The sequence below is a fragment of the Ornithorhynchus anatinus genome, chromosome 4, assembly GCF_004115215.2.
Source record: "Ornithorhynchus anatinus isolate Pmale09 chromosome 4, mOrnAna1.pri.v4, whole genome shotgun sequence".
NCBI classification, from domain to species: Eukaryota; Metazoa; Chordata; class Mammalia; order Monotremata; family Ornithorhynchidae; genus Ornithorhynchus; species Ornithorhynchus anatinus.
This window is the reverse complement of record NC_041731.1, coordinates 8,741,121-8,756,524: the sequence shown is the minus strand read 5'-3', so window position 1 is coordinate 8,756,524 and position 15,404 is coordinate 8,741,121. Positions and strand designations below refer to the sequence as shown.

The following is a 15,404-nucleotide window of genomic DNA, read 5'->3' as shown; positions in this document are numbered from 1 at the left end:
TCCATCAATCAATCAATGGTATTTGAGCACTTGCTGTGAGGAGAGCACAAAGCGCTTGGAAGAATATAACGCCACATAGTCGGTAGACGAGATCCTTGCCCTCCAGGAGCTTCCTGTCTTTGCACAGCTCCATGATGAATAAAGCCTCTGTTCTTTTGGTATGGGCCTGTCCATCATGTAGCAAGCATTCTTATCCAACGGCCCCGAAATCCAAAATCATTTCTGAAGGTGTAAAAAGAACCCTTAGCACATCCGGCTCCGCTCCCCCTCCAAATACAGAGAATGGGGGAGAAGCCACCAAATTGTGCCAATCACCACAAACCACTCTCTTCCAGACCATTTTGATTTTCTTTCTTTTTATTCCCTCCATTAAATCGAACTGAGTCTTTAGACTTAAATAAACTCAGACATTCCAATGTCTGGATTTTTTTTTTGCCCCCTAAGTTAGAAAAAAATGAAAAACAATTCACAATAGAGGACAGAAGAATCCACAAGAAAAGGGATTGTAAATTTGCAAATCAAGTGATTACATTTTCTTTTATTTTAAATATTTTGAAAAGAACACATGAAGCAGAGGGGTCGACTAAATGACCTCTTATAGGTTTGTTTGTTTTTTCAGCCAGGATTATGCTAAGTATTCATCCTGTTGCATTCCCTGTCGTGGAGAATTCTTTAATGAAGTGGAAAGAACACGGACATAACATTTGTACTTGGTGTCTGCATGGATTTCTTCTGCACGCTATGCACCAATGGGTCAAATTCCGGATATATGTCCCCAGGTAACTGAGAGAACCCATGACACGTCACCGCCCAAGGTGCCGAGAAACATACTCAACAATTCCCAGGATGCCAACAAAGTCAATTTGGGGGGCAGGGGTGGGAGCCAAACTTTCTGCAGTTTTTTTCCTCTAAATTTACAGTTAATGCTCAGGGACTCTCCCCACGGGGCCATTTTCTTCTCCAGGATTTTCCCAGGGCAGTGGTTCCACTGAGAAAATCCCAGAGAATTCTGTTTAATTGTTGACATGAATTTCAGAGAGTCGCTTCATCACTTTACATGATGGCTCCTCCCCAGAAGACTCCTCCCACAGCGCTTTGCACAAAGAAAGAGCTCAGTAAAGACAACTGAATGAATTCCTCCCAGGTTTTCCCTGCCAGAGGCCAGTGGAGTGGTCGCCACAGCTCCTCAGGTGACCTCTTCAATACTCGCCATTTAGAAGCTGCAGGTATTCTGCCAGAAACTGACCATTCGCTAACACTAGCTCAGATGCCTCGGAATGCATACGGAAACAAATGTGACCTCAACAGGAATGCCAAACACATTCATTATAATCAGTGCTTCCGCACCGAATGTTGGATGAATCTACAATGATGTGACACAAAGCACTACTGGGAGAATTTACAATAAAATTGAATAAGCAGGCAAAGCATCTGTAATTTCACGTAAATTACACGGAAAGCTAGCCCAAATGATGTTAATGGAACAGAACATAAACTTTGGCAGGAAAGATGCAAAAACGTGATTGCAAGAAAGAGGAAACTGGAGAAACAAATAGCTGAAGAGAAAGAAAAACAACTTAAACGGGCTTTTGAGTCACAAGATCGTCGTTGGCATGTCCGCGTAGATGAGGCGTATTTTTTGAATGGGATTTTTGGGTGGGAAATTCATTTTTTGGCCCATATGTGCACAGGACGACCCTACTGTAAGGTGCCTCGCTCCCTTCAACAGGAATTGCGCCAGACAGAGTCACGAGACCTGGGTCTCCTCTCAAAGCCTCCCCGGGGAACCGTGACGTCAACACCTGCATTTTCATTGACCGTCTTTCAGGCCCCTCTCGTTCCCAACCCTGACCTCCCATCTCCCCCAGTCCTGCCCTCCCCATCCCCAGCCAATATACACCCAGCTGCTGCACTGGTGGGGAAAAGATGGTGGTACCCAGTCACCCAAATCCAAGGAATGGTAAATTTTGTGGGGGGTCAATGCCATTTAGGACCACGAGGGCAAAATGTCTTTTTTCTGCTCTGTGCAGAGGGCTGCAGGGGGCCTCTCCACCTCCACCCAAGCTAGTGAAACAAAAGCAGCGGCTGGATCTGTTTCCCATTTTGCAGCTCACAGATAAAGAAAGAAATTCATTCTCATTTGTGCCTTTTAAACCCATGGAGAGATCTGAGATTTGGGAGAACTAATGGGAATTCTGGCAGGAGCCAGGGACAAGGGGCACCCCCTGTTGAGGAATAACAGGCAATTTGTTTGGGTACCCAATGACCCTCCTCCTTCTCCCATTCCCGGTGCAAAGTGAGGCCTTCCCTCTAGCCCTGATTACAAAGGCTAGACCGAGGAGAGTAGATCAGCAGCTGTACAACCGAGAAACCAAAGAAATCTTTCACCTGAAAAGAACCAACCCGCTGAGTCGGGAATCCACGGTATGGAAGAAAACCCCTCTACATCCCACAGATGACTGGGGTCCCACAAACTCCTTTTTGAAAGAGAAATCAAGAGTGACTAGCAAGCTTGCCCCTTCTCTCAGAGAAAAGGAAGAAAAATAAGAGTAGCCAGGGAGCCGTTGCCCAAGAGTGACTCCGGCCGGGTACGGTTGCTCACGGAAATAATAATGATAATTATTAACTGTGAGAGTTGGTAAGTGCTTACTATGCGGCCAGGCACTGTATAAATTAAAGTGCTGGGGGGAAATACAAGCAAATCAGGTTGGACACAGTCCCTGTCCCACATGGGGATCTCAGTCTCAAGGGGAGACAGTCCAACAGTCAGAGGTCTGGGTTCCTTGACCACAACTTTGGGTACTTTGTTCGTTTGGGAAGGAAGAGGGGTAGGGTGGTCTAAAGACCTCCCTTCCGCTAAGGAGAAACAACTCTCCAGGACATATGAAGCAGATGAGGGCAAAACCGTGTCTGCTGATGAGGAAAGTGCCTCTGTTTATTATTTTAACGGTACGCGCCAGACACCGTATTAAGCGCTGGGTTAGATACAAGCCGATCAGGTTGGACACAATCAATGTCCCACATGGGGCTCACAGTCTTAACCGTCATTTTACAGATGAGGTATCTGAGTCACAGAGAAGTTAAGCGTCTTGCCCAAGGTCGCACAGCAGACAAGGGGCGGAGCCAGGATTAGAACCATGGTCCTCTGGCTCTCAGGCCCAGGCTCTATCCACTAGGCCATGCTGTTTCTCAAGACAAAGACATCGTGAATGCGCCTGAGGCTTAAATGATGGGACTTGAGTACAGGACTTGAATAATGTACAGATCACAATAGCAATGAAAGAGATCACAGACTGGTCTGACCATTTCCTCATATGTTTTAGAGGGGGGCTAGCAATCGAGTCAAAGTTTTAAAAAGAAGGATCCTAATTTCCAACCTCAAGAGAATTAAGACAGGTGCCCGGCCACAATATCACAGCATCTAACTGGAACAAAGGACTCCATCTTCGAGTACCAATGTAATTAGAGGATGGGCGCTGCTCCAAGTTACTACATGGCAGAAATCGAGGTGATCTTTAGGGAAGGAGATTGCCAAAACTGACTCTGGAATTCAGAGATTCAAAACTGCGGAAACAAAAAATGGTGGGAGGTTGCTAAAACTGGACAGAACCAGGAATATGCTGACTTCTGACAAACGATCAATCACTCAATCAATGGTATTTATTGTGTGCTTACTGTGTGCAGAGCACTGTACTAAGTACTTCAGAAAGTACAACACAACAGAATCGGTAGGCACTTTCCCTGCCCACAATGAGCTTACAGTTTTAGAGGGAGTTCTATTTAGTGTTTTTTATTTCCAAAGCATCTTACAATACTTACTTTAATTTAACCCTCACAGCACCCTGTGAAGTAGGACCACGTATTATCCCCATTTTACAGATGGGGACACCGAGGCATGGAGAAGTTAAGTGACCCAAATTCCACAGCAGACAGAGTTGGAAAATGTTCTCACGAAAATGTACGAATATAAGAAATGCTATCTGAGTCAAGATAAATGATCCGCCTGGCCCAGCACTCTGTCTCCAATAATGGCCAAGGACATGAACTTTATGATAAATTACACTCCTTTTTTAATGGTTTTTATTAAGTGCTTACTACGTGCCAAGCTAATCAGGTTGGACGCAGTCCATATCCCACATGGAGCTTACAGTCGTAATCCCCACTTTACAAACGAGGTAACTGAGATACAGAAAAGTTAAATGACTTGTCCGAGGTCTCACAGCAGACAAGTGCGGAGCCAATATTAGAACCCAGGTCCTTCTCAGACCTGTGCTCTATCCACTAAGCCGTGCTGCTTCTCCATGACACCAGTCCTGTGATTTTTACCTCCTGTGGTTTTCACTCTCCAAAGGATACTGAAAATCTGGAGATTTCAGTGAACAATTCCTCTGCCAGACCATTTGAGAGGACATTTGTGAAAATGGAAGCAAAACCTGTCCCAGCACTGATCCACATCTCCATCCCACAAAATGACCAGGTTTTCCTGACCTTTATTTCCTGTCATCACAACAGGTGAGGAGTCACGGGTGATACCAAAGCTGTGAGCTGGAGTCATGGTAAGGAAGGTGGAGTTGTCAAAAGAGATGGAGATGTTGACAGGAAGGGTTTAGGAGGGAAGATATGAAGTTCCATTTTGGAAATGTTGAGTTGAAATCTCAGTGGGGCAACCAAAATGTCGACCTCTTGGAGGCATTAAAAAGATGGAATAGTGGGTGAAGGGTCAGGGGAAGGGAAGTAGATTTGTGAGTCTTCCACATTTGTGAGTGAATAATAATAATGGCATTTATTAAATGCTTATTATGTGCCAATCACTGTTCTAAGAGCTGGGGTAGGTACAAGGAAATCAGGTTGTCCCACGTGGGGCTCACAGTCTTAATCTCCATTTAACAGATGAGATAACTGAGGCCCAGAGAAGTGAAATGACTTGCCCAAAGTCACACAGCTGACAAGTGGCGGAGTCGGCATTAAAACCCACGACTTCTGACTTCTCCAAGCCCGTGCTCTTGCCACTGAGCCACGCTGCTTCTCCAATGAGTGAGTGTTGAGGGAGCTAGGTTCCCCTCACAGAGCTGTGCGAGACACCCGCAGTTAGGGGTGAGAGGTGGAAGAGGAGGCAGCAAAGCAAATGGAGGAGACGTTGGAGTGGTAAGAGGAGAACCAAGAGAGTACCAAGATGGCAAAATCAAGTTCAGACTGTGTTCCAAGGAGAAGGGGGTGGTCCACAGGGTCAAAGGAGGCTGAGTCGTAAACAAGGCTTGGGACAGAGTAGAGCCTACTGGACCTGACTCCAAAGAGCTCACTGTTGACTGTGGAGAGTGCGGTCTCAATCGAGTAAAGGGGGTGAAAACCTGACAAGAGTAGTTTAAGAAGAGAAGTGGGAAGAAATGAAGCAGGGAGTGTAGACTATCCTTTCAAGGAACCGTTCGAACGGTGACCAGCCTTTCTGGGCAAGCCTGGGTAAGACTTCAAGATGCCCACTGAATGCCGATGTTCCAAACCAAATCGGAAGCTAAGTTCCTTGGTATTTCACCCCTCTCCCTACAGGACTGGGAGAGCAGGTGTTTCCCCAGGTGGTGGCGAGAGAGTAAGGGGGCCAAGGCTCACCCGCCTCCATCTCAACCACTGACCGGCTTTGGTCTCTCTGTCTGGCTCCTCTCTTTACTTCCTCTGACTGAGGGGAGGTACAGCATCCTCCCTCAGTCCTCAACCTCCCGCGATCTCCAATGAAGGAGAGAGTCCAGCCGGGATTCTCCGTGTGGCTGTGGAGAGGGCCATCTCTTCCTCTCCCTGGCGTTGGTCGAAGCGGAAGCGAGGAGTTTCTGAGGAGAAACCTTTGATGAGAGTTCTGAATTGTTTCCGGCTCCCACGGTGGACGGGGAAACTGGAGAGGGCTGGCCTGGACTCCGGAGACCTCACCGTAGAAGGGTGAACCCTGGATCAGGATGGAATTTGGAGGCGGGGGGAAGGGGAGCCTTGACTAATTTTAGCTGCGGGGGGTTTTGAAAGGTTCCAGGTGCCCCTCTCATCTGTGGCAGATCCCGGAATGATATTCTGGTGGCCACTCAATTAGAGAACTAATTCCATTCACTAGAGGACAGTGATGTACGCACGCTACGGGTAAGAAATCCTCACGTTTCAAAGCATAAATTCATCACCTGTTGGTTTTCAGGAAGATAAATTCCCTCGCCCAAAGGCAGGGTCGCTCCACGACAAAGCAGACATCAAGCAGCTGCTAAGGAACCATATTGCTTTACCTCAAAGGGATCCATGGGGATCGGGCACCACCTAGGGATACGCTAGTGAATGGTCAACTGGCCGCACGCCAAGAAACCGGAGACCAGAAAGAGGCCCGAAAAGCAATAAATCAGTCACTTCTGACCAGAGCAGAAAGAAGTGCTCAACCTCACTAGGTTTTTTTTTTAAAGCGAATGTATTCGTTCACTAAGCCATTAATACCCAGCAGGCTTCTTTCCCTCACCTGCCCAAATGCACATTTGTCAGAGGCATAAGCAAACCAGACAATTTGTCCTCTGAGAAAATGTTGATTTCCTGAGAAGTGTGAGGCAGCGTCAAAGATGTCCAGAGCTTGATTTGGAAGATGGTCATCAATTGACAATCAGTCAATCCACGATATTTGTTGAGGGTCTCCCGAGTGCAGAGCATTGCGCTAGGCACCTGGTAGAGTGCCCCAGAAACAAAAGAAAGAGTTCCTATCCACAAGGAGCATATGACCAAAAGGGCAAATTACACACAATATGGACACATTAATGAGATCGGCTCTTGTCCTTGACCTGAGGTTTAATTAATTACCGTGGCATTTATTAAGTGTTTACTATGTGCCAGGCGCTGTGCTAACCACTGCGGTGGATACAACCAAATCGGATTGGACACAGTCCCTGTCCCATGCAGGGCTCACAGTCTCAGTCCCCATTTCACAGATGAGGTAACTGAAGCACAGAGAAGTGACGGGACTTGCCCAGGGTCACGCAGCAGACAAGTGGTGGAGCTGGGACTGGTGGAGGTTTGCCATTAACACTCACAATGTACTTAAGCCTCTCGGAGTTTCAGGGTCAGATCCCAGCAGGAATTAAAGCGATGAAAAAAGGGCGTGTGAGGAAAGGTTAAAGGAATGAAAGGTTTTTGCTCTATTTCGTCATCATTAACGACGGTCTTTATTGAGCATTTAGAGCACTGTACTAAGCGCGTGGGGGAAAGTCAGAAGAAATACAAAATATGATCCCTTGCTCTCAGAGTTTACAATCCAATAGGAAAGACAAACCAAAATAAATCAACAAGAATACAATGGTTAAAAGATGTGAGCATGGAGAGAAATGGACAAAATAAATCTCTAATAAGGGAAGAAGCATGGTCTAATGGACAGAACACAGGCCTGGGGTCAGAGGACCTGGGTTCTAATCCTGGCTCCACCACTTGTCTGCTGTGTGACCTTGGGCAAGTCACTTCACTTCTCTGGGCCTCAGTTTCCTCATCTGAAAAATGGGGATCCAACACCTGCTCTTCCTCCTACTTAGATGGTGAGGCACAAACTGGGTCTGACCTAATTGCCTTATACCTACCCCAGCTGAGACTTTTGTTCGAGAGAACACAAGGGTGGGAAAAGGTGGCGATAAGCTGCCCATCGCCCTGACTATTGTCTTAGTGAACCCACAGATATTCAAAGTGCTGATACGGAAGAGTGAGTCCCAGAAGCCAGCAAGAGGCAAAGCCATGAATAGACACAGTAGCTCTGCAGAAGGTAAAACTGCTGAAGACAATAACAAGATAACATTTGCTTCTGGTCAGGTCCAGTTCTTTTTCCTGGGTCTCTCCCACAGTGTGGATATAATGCATTTTAGACTTTCAAAGGGCTTTTGATAGAGTCCCTCACAAGAGGCTATTATTTCAATTGGAGTGGGATCCAAATCATATCAATGAATTAAAAACTGGCAGGGAGAAGGAAAAGCAAAGGAGAGGAATAAATGGCCAATTCTGAGGGAAGATGGAGGTTAACGGTTCAGGGCACCAAAGGATTAGAAATGGGGCTAGGGTTGTATTCAATAAACAATCGGGAAAAGTGGGGACTGATTCTCATTCTCTTCTACACCCTGCATATCTGCTCCACACATAGAGCACCCATTGATTTCAAGGGAATTTAGCACAGGGAAGAGATGTGCGGGAGGAGAAAGTGAATGAAAAGCCATCCAGGAGGAAAGGATGGGATGGCAGAATCGCTTTTGGTGCAGAGTGTGGATCCCGCTGGGGTCGGACAAAATGATTCCTTTGGAGAGGTTTTATCTCTAGAGATGAGCATAATTTTATTATCGCAAGAAATTGCACTTAGAATGGAGCTATCTGGTTTACCAAAACTGTGGGAAAGGCTCTCTCTAGGGGGTAGGTTCAGCTAAATCGGAATATCCTGAGAAGCAGGATGATTACTTTATATACCTACGAAGTCTAGACGTTAGAGCTGTAGAAGTGGAGAAAAAAGTTGGTGTTTAAGTCCCACTTAATAATGACTCCTGAATCTTGAATAATCAGAAAGGGCTTTTTTTTTTTTGAAGGAAAGAGAGAGCATGAGGATTCTCTGATTATGGGAAAATATATGACAGGATGCAGCTCTTTTGGAACAGAAGTTTGGTAAGGGTGGTTGGGGGCTAGGTAGGGGGGAGAGAAACAAGGAGGCAAAAGAGAAAACAATGCTAGGCATTGCAAACATCAAACATGCCAACACAACATGGGACTTCCATTTTGTGCACAAAATGTCAATCGAACTATCAATCAGTAAATGGTATTTACTGAGCCTTTTATGCTGTGCAGAACTCTGCCTATCCACGGTCACATTGTGGCCGGGACTGTGGGTCCCGCATCAGACATTCCAGTCACACATACACTCATTGGTGAATTTCACCCTCGGGGGTGAATTTTTTTCCAATATAAAGGTCAACTATATATGACAGATGGAAATCAGAATTTTGCTTTAAGGTAAATCGGAAAAATGAATTCAGGTCCGATTAAATTGGAGTCTCTTCATTTTCTTGCCCTTTAGACCTGGAAAATCTCAAAAGTAATGCAAACCGTGGGGGATGTTGGAAGCTATAATCTACAGGCAGCTGTGAACACCAGCTATTTATAAAGCTTTTCTCAGTACTTATTTTTATGATAATGGTGTTTACTAAGATATGGTAATTTTTTCTCCAAGAGCAAAAATTCTATTAGATAGGTTTCTCTCATTAAAATACGGCATGAAAAACAGCCCCGGAGATAGTTTTCAGAAGGACACAAATAAGCCAAAGGAATTCTCCAAAATATCATATCAATATCTCCCACACTGACTCATAAGGTCTTTAGGCTAAACTGCAGGATCGAATGGCTTACCGTGCTGATAATATTCCAATAAGCTCTTTCCTATTCTGGACCCGAAGTTGGTTAGTTTTGAATCTGGCATCATCAATCAATTCAGGTAAACTCAGGATCTAAAAGAAAAAGAAGAGAAACAGAACCTTTTGATTAAGTTGATTCACCGTACTAGGCACGTGGGAAGTACAGAAGAAAGAACTGCCATGTTCCCTGCCCATAGAGAGCATATACATTACGAGGGGTGATAAACAGAATTATAATTACAACTAGATTTCCTTGGCATTGAGGCATTTCAAAGGTTTGCGACCAATATCCGATGCATTTATTACACTGGGAGTTTACGAGAAGGCAGTAATTCCAGCACTCCGTGGCTGTAGTGAGTTGTTCTTCTCCCAGAGCCCACTGCTGGATAATTCTAGAACAATATGTCCTTGTTTAGACTTGGGTGTCTCTATTTTTCCTTTCCCTTATTTGGTAGGCAGACAATGGTGTTGGGAATTATGAGCTGAGGTTTGGCACATTCGCTGAACAGAAGTAGACTATTACGACTTGGCTTTCCAATCTCACGTGGCACCTACGGGAGATGAAGGCTACTGTTTGAAGTCTACTGTGTTCTCGCATTCCCATTGCACAAGCAAAGAAACTCAAGCAAAGACTGAGAAGCCAGGAAGTATTCTTTTCCAAAGTCATCCGAGTGGCTGGCATTTCTCATTTTCAGATAAATTTGTGTGCCCCGATTAGTAATATTTTCTCACAGAAATAAAAATAATAGCAAACAGTGCTGCCCTGAAAGAGAAAAAAAATTTCCTTATCATTATTTATGAGGAAGTTCAAAAGTTGCACATTGATCCTCAGCAATTAATCAAACATAAAGAGGATTCACTACAATTATTTTCAACAGTGTCAACCAGTAATTTGATTCTTTTTTTTTCCTCTTTCGGAGGGAGCAAGCTTGAAAACATATGGCCCAGGCAGAAAATCTGCAATCATTTACAGCAATAAGCTGGCTATTACATCTCCGTAGCTACAGTAGGAAAATGACTTCACAGGCAATAGCTTCCGTATGTTTCATATTTTTAACACCGGCTCTTAACTCATAAAGATTCTTTGATCCCAGTTCAAGCGTTTGAACCAATTTTCGCTACACGTACTCAGAGTCCCCATTACAAAAATGTCCCCTTTCCCACCTTAGATGTTCTGAGTCTTCCTGCCACCAGAATAATCCCCATTCAGAATTATGGTATCTGTTAAGCGCTCATTACAGTGCCTGGAACATAGTAAGTGCTTAACAAATACCATAATTATTATTATCACGTGTCAAGCACTGTTCTAAATGCTGGGGTAGATACAAGATACAACGTGGGTCTCCTCAGACCTCAACTAACCAAAATCAGTGAAAGATTCCATCGTCTTTTGGTTCACTTTTTGGTTTTTATGATATTTGTTAAGGTCTTACTATGTGCCAGGGACTGTAATAAGCACTGGGGGAGATACGAGCTGATCAGATTGGACACAGACGAGGAAACTGAAGCACAGAGAAGTTAAATGACTTGCCCAAGGGCACACGGCAGTTGAGTGGCAGAGCCGGGATTAGAACTCAGGTCATTCATTCAGTCATTCAATAGTATTTATTGAGCACTTACTATGTGCAGAGAACTGTACAAAGCGCTTGGAATGTACAATTCGGCAACAGATAGAGACAATCCCTGCCCAATGACGGGCTCACAGTCAGGTCCTTCGGACTCCCAGGCCTGTGCTCTATTCCACTAGACCACCCTGCTTCTCTAGTTGCCCCATCATCAACCGAAACCTTGGGATTCAGAGTAATAATAATAATAACTGTGGTACATGTTAAATGCTTATTCTGTGCCCGGTGCTGGGATGGACACAAGCAAATCAGGTTAGACGCAGTCCCTGTCCCACATGGGGCTCACAGTCTTAATCCCCATTTTACAGATGAGAGAACTGAGGCAAAGAGAAGTAGAGGGACTTGCCCAGGGTCACACAGCAGACTAATGGTGAAGCCGGGACTAGTACCCAGGTCCTTCTGACTCCCAGGTCCACTTTATCCACTAGGCCATGCTGTTTCAAAGTTAAGTGGTCTAGAGGAAAGAACATGCATTAAGATTTGTCCACTCTTCTCCTGGGAGAGTCCACTTTCTCTTTTCCTCTGGATTAGTGGCCCTCTTTTGGATGGGATCTAAATTTACTATTTGAAGCCCTAATTACAAAACACAGTCACGGGGCTGATTTGGATAATAATAATAATAATAATTGTGGTATTTGTTAAGCGCTTACTATGTGCCAGGCACTGTACTGAGCGCTGAATAATGATGGAATTTGTTAAGCGCTTACTACGTGTCAAGCACCGTTCTAAGCACTGGGGTAGAAACAAGGTAATCAGGTTGTCCCACATGGGGCTCAAAGTCATAATCGCCATTTTACGGAGTGAGATAACCAAGGCCCAGAGAAGTGAAGTGACTTGCCGAAGGTCACACAGCAGACAAGTGCCGGGGGCAGGATTAGAACCCACGACCTTCTGACTCCCAGGCCCACGCTCTATCCACTACGCCATGTTGCTTCACACTACGCTATGGAGGATGTCATTAATTCCTGGGACCCCAGTGTGATTAACACTAGGTACGACAAGCTCTTTCTATACGGAGATATTCCCTCTGGGAAGTGTCCCCATAAGAACTCAGTCCAGGGGGGCTATGCAATTTAATGGCATCCTCTTTTTAATGTCCTTGGCTTCCCACAAATTAAGTAATTCCAAGTTGTGCCCTCCGTCTTCTCTCCCACCTAGCTGAGTTTAACCTTATGCGAAAGGCTAGTGGCTTCCCATTTTCAAACTGGACATTCATTACCTTGCACACGACGGCGAACTGTTGGTCATTCCCTGCTCCCACCACAAGGTAGCCGTCCTTAGTCCTGAAGGCCTAGAAGAGAGAAAAACGCCTTTTTATAACCAAATAACCAAATATTTATAACCAAATATGAACAGCACATGGAATAACTTCAAAGTTCTCTCTTTGCCTTGCAGAGGTTTTTAACGAACAGTTGTAGGGAAGTGACTTCCACCTTTTTATTCAGCACTAACAGCACAATACAATTCTATTTTGTATTGGTGCCGTTTCTTTCAAGGGCCCCGGAGCACTGGGTCGATTCTGACCCTGTTTCTCCTGAGTTCAGCTCCGGGAGGGCAACGGTCTCTGAGGGCAAAGCTTCCCGTCCGCTCCTTCCACAAACGTGCGAGGGAAGCAGCTACACCCCCGCTTTGGTTGTCAGAGCATGTCCAAGAAGGAGTCTCTGCTCTCCTCAAAAACGCCAGAACGGACTTGGGCCTTCGTGAAAGCCCTCCCCTGAGTCCTCTTTTGCTTTCCTTCAGCTCCCTCGTGCGACGCCCTGACTTGCTCCCTTTATTCACCTCTCCCCCCAGCCCCACAGCACTTATATCCTTATTTCTAATTTATTCATTTATAGTGATGTCTGTCTCCCCTCCGGACTGTAAGCTCTCCGGGGCAGGGAACACATCCGTTATATTGTTATATTGTACCCTCCCAAGCGCTCAATATAGTGCTCTGCACACGGTAAGCGCTCAATAGATATGACAGAAGGATTGACTGACTCCAGTGACCCGCCCCATGCAATCAACTTACAACGCATGGCTTGTGAGAAATTAAATGAGAGTATTACATTTTCTTTTAGGAATAATCAGGTGCTACACATGCACATATACAATCACACACACCCACACAAACACAGACGCTCGTTTGGAGGATTTGGGGTGTTCATGGCCCCTTGGACCGCATTTCATTCAAGTTCACTGGGCATCTTACCCAGGAGAGCCGAGGAGGAAAAGCACACCTTCTCCAGCTTAATAGCTCTCTCCAAACTGCTCTTTCAGGTTACCACTAAAGCTCTGGGACCCAGAAGAGGGTCATTTGAGGACAGAGGTCCTCCCCACACAGTTTGGCTTCCAGGCAGCAATTAAGAAGAAGGTGATGTCCTCGGGAATTGGCTGCCCTAGGCAGGAGCACTGGCCTGCTGCCCACCACAAGAATCTACAGCGTGTGCTCTCGCTTCTTTCCCCCCCCCCCCCCGTTTCAGTTCCACAAGCGGGCAGGGAACGTGTCTACCGACTCTGTTTTGTTGTACGCTCCCAAGCGCTTGGTAAACAGTGCTCTGTACACAGTAAGGACTCGATAAATACGGTCGATTGAGTGATTGAAATTAAAGAAGGAATTTTCAGTCCCAACTCAGACAAAGGTTAACCAGATACCCTCCCCTTCCCAGAGAATAAAGCTGTAGACAGATAGGATGATGTGCCCAGCAACAACAGCCAGGTACCTGGACACTCATTCATGCATAATTTCGCAAAGAAGAAGCTGCTTGGTCTAGTGGTTAGAGCAAGGGGCCGGGAGTCAGAAGGATCTGGGTTCTAATCCCAGCCCCTCCTCTGTTCTAATCACGGCCCCTCCACCTGTCTGCCACGTGACCTCGGCGGTTACTTCACCTCTCTGTGCCTCAGTTACCTCATCTGTAAAATGGGGATTGAGACCGTGAGCCCCATGTGAGAAAGGGACTGTGTCCAACCTGATAAGCTTATATCTACCCCAATGCTAAGTAATGGAATCTGTTATAGCTTACTCTTCCAAGTGCTTAGAATAGTGCTCTGCACACAGTAAGTACTCAACAAATACCATTAATCGATTGACTGATTGATCACCACGTCCCGCCAGATGCACTCTTTTCTCCGGACACATTCATCAGAGGGCAGACAGCGGCCTTGCCAACCCAGCGACTCTGCCGCTGAAGAAGTCTTGCCCCTTGAAGCCGTAGCAAAAGACTCACGCTCATGACAGTCATTATCAAAGGAAATTATGCAGGCTGAAAATATCCCTAAACTCAAGAGGGACTCGGATAATTTAATGGATAAGAGGTTCAGAGCACGTAATTAGCAAAGAGAATGTAGGGATGTCAGAATGCTTATCCCCAGTGATAATCATGGCATTTGTTATGTGCTTACTATATGCCAAGCGCTGTTCTAAACGCTGGGGTAGATACAAGACAATCAGGTCGGGTACAGTCCCTGTTCCCCATGGGGCTCGCAATCTAAGCCGAAGGGAGAACAGGCATTGCACCCCCACTTTACAGATGAGGGAACCGAAGCACAGAGAAGTTATGTAACTTGCCCAAGGTCACACAGCAAGCAAGTGGCAGAGCCGGGATTAGGACCCAGGTCTTCTGGCTCCCAGGCCCGCGCTCCTTCCGTTAGGCCTCACTGCTTCTCCGATCGTGACTGGAGACATCGAAAGGGCAAACACCACGCAAGTTCTTCCAACCTTCCCGATGCCGTAGCTCAATCAATCATGGCTATATACTGAACGCTGACTGTGTGCAGGGCTCTATGCTGAGCTCTTGGGAAGCTACAATACAATAGAGTTGGTAGATGCGATCCCTGCCCACAGAGGCTTACCATAGACCAAAGACCGCTGGGCTGGATGAACCACCGGTCTAACGCGGGTCAAAACTGCTTATGTTCTTAATTGTAGCGGAGGTTGTTTGGCCCAGAACTGTAGAAGAGCTGGCGAGCCCAAACTAAGAATTCAGTCGGTTTAACTGGAAGTCCTTGCAACTACGAAAACCCCTGAGTTGGTTTTAAGACCACTTGAAATATGTTCCCCAAACCACATTTTAGGCTGCCTTTGTTAACAATAATTACATTCGCAATCTCATCCATCATACCTTATGAGCAACACAGAGAACAGATAAGAAACACTTACTCTATATACTAAAAATAGAGATTCTTTTATGCCTTGCATTTGCTCAATTGTAGATAATGGTTTGTTTTTCCAGGCTACTATTAAACTTTATTTTCAAAGTTCTACTTCTTGCAATACTAAATTCCTTCGAGGTTAAAGCTTAGAATACTGTTTCTATTTGGGGAGGTTTTTCCCCAAAGTGGAAAAGAGCAAATAAACAAACTTTTATGAGAGGGTTAAATGTTTTTCTTCGTGTTTTCTTTCACTAATTTCATAACTTAA

The 15,404-nt window shown here is 45.5% G+C and overlaps 1 protein-coding gene across 2 annotated transcripts in view; it reads right to left on the bottom strand.

Annotated features, from left to right (window-relative positions):
* The window catches only part of SUGCT (succinyl-CoA:glutarate-CoA transferase), a 325,094-nt gene that overhangs the window by 227,156 nt on the left and 82,534 nt on the right, over positions 1-15,404 (bottom strand). For both annotated transcript variants that reach the window (XM_029062275.2, XM_029062276.2), the window contains 2 exons: positions 12,225-12,296; positions 9,376-9,473 (listed from right to left, as the gene is read on the bottom strand). In XM_029062275.2, the coding sequence (XP_028918108.1) occupies positions 9,376-9,473; positions 12,225-12,296 (170 nt within the window). The remainder of the gene's footprint in view (positions 1-9,375; positions 9,474-12,224; positions 12,297-15,404) is intronic.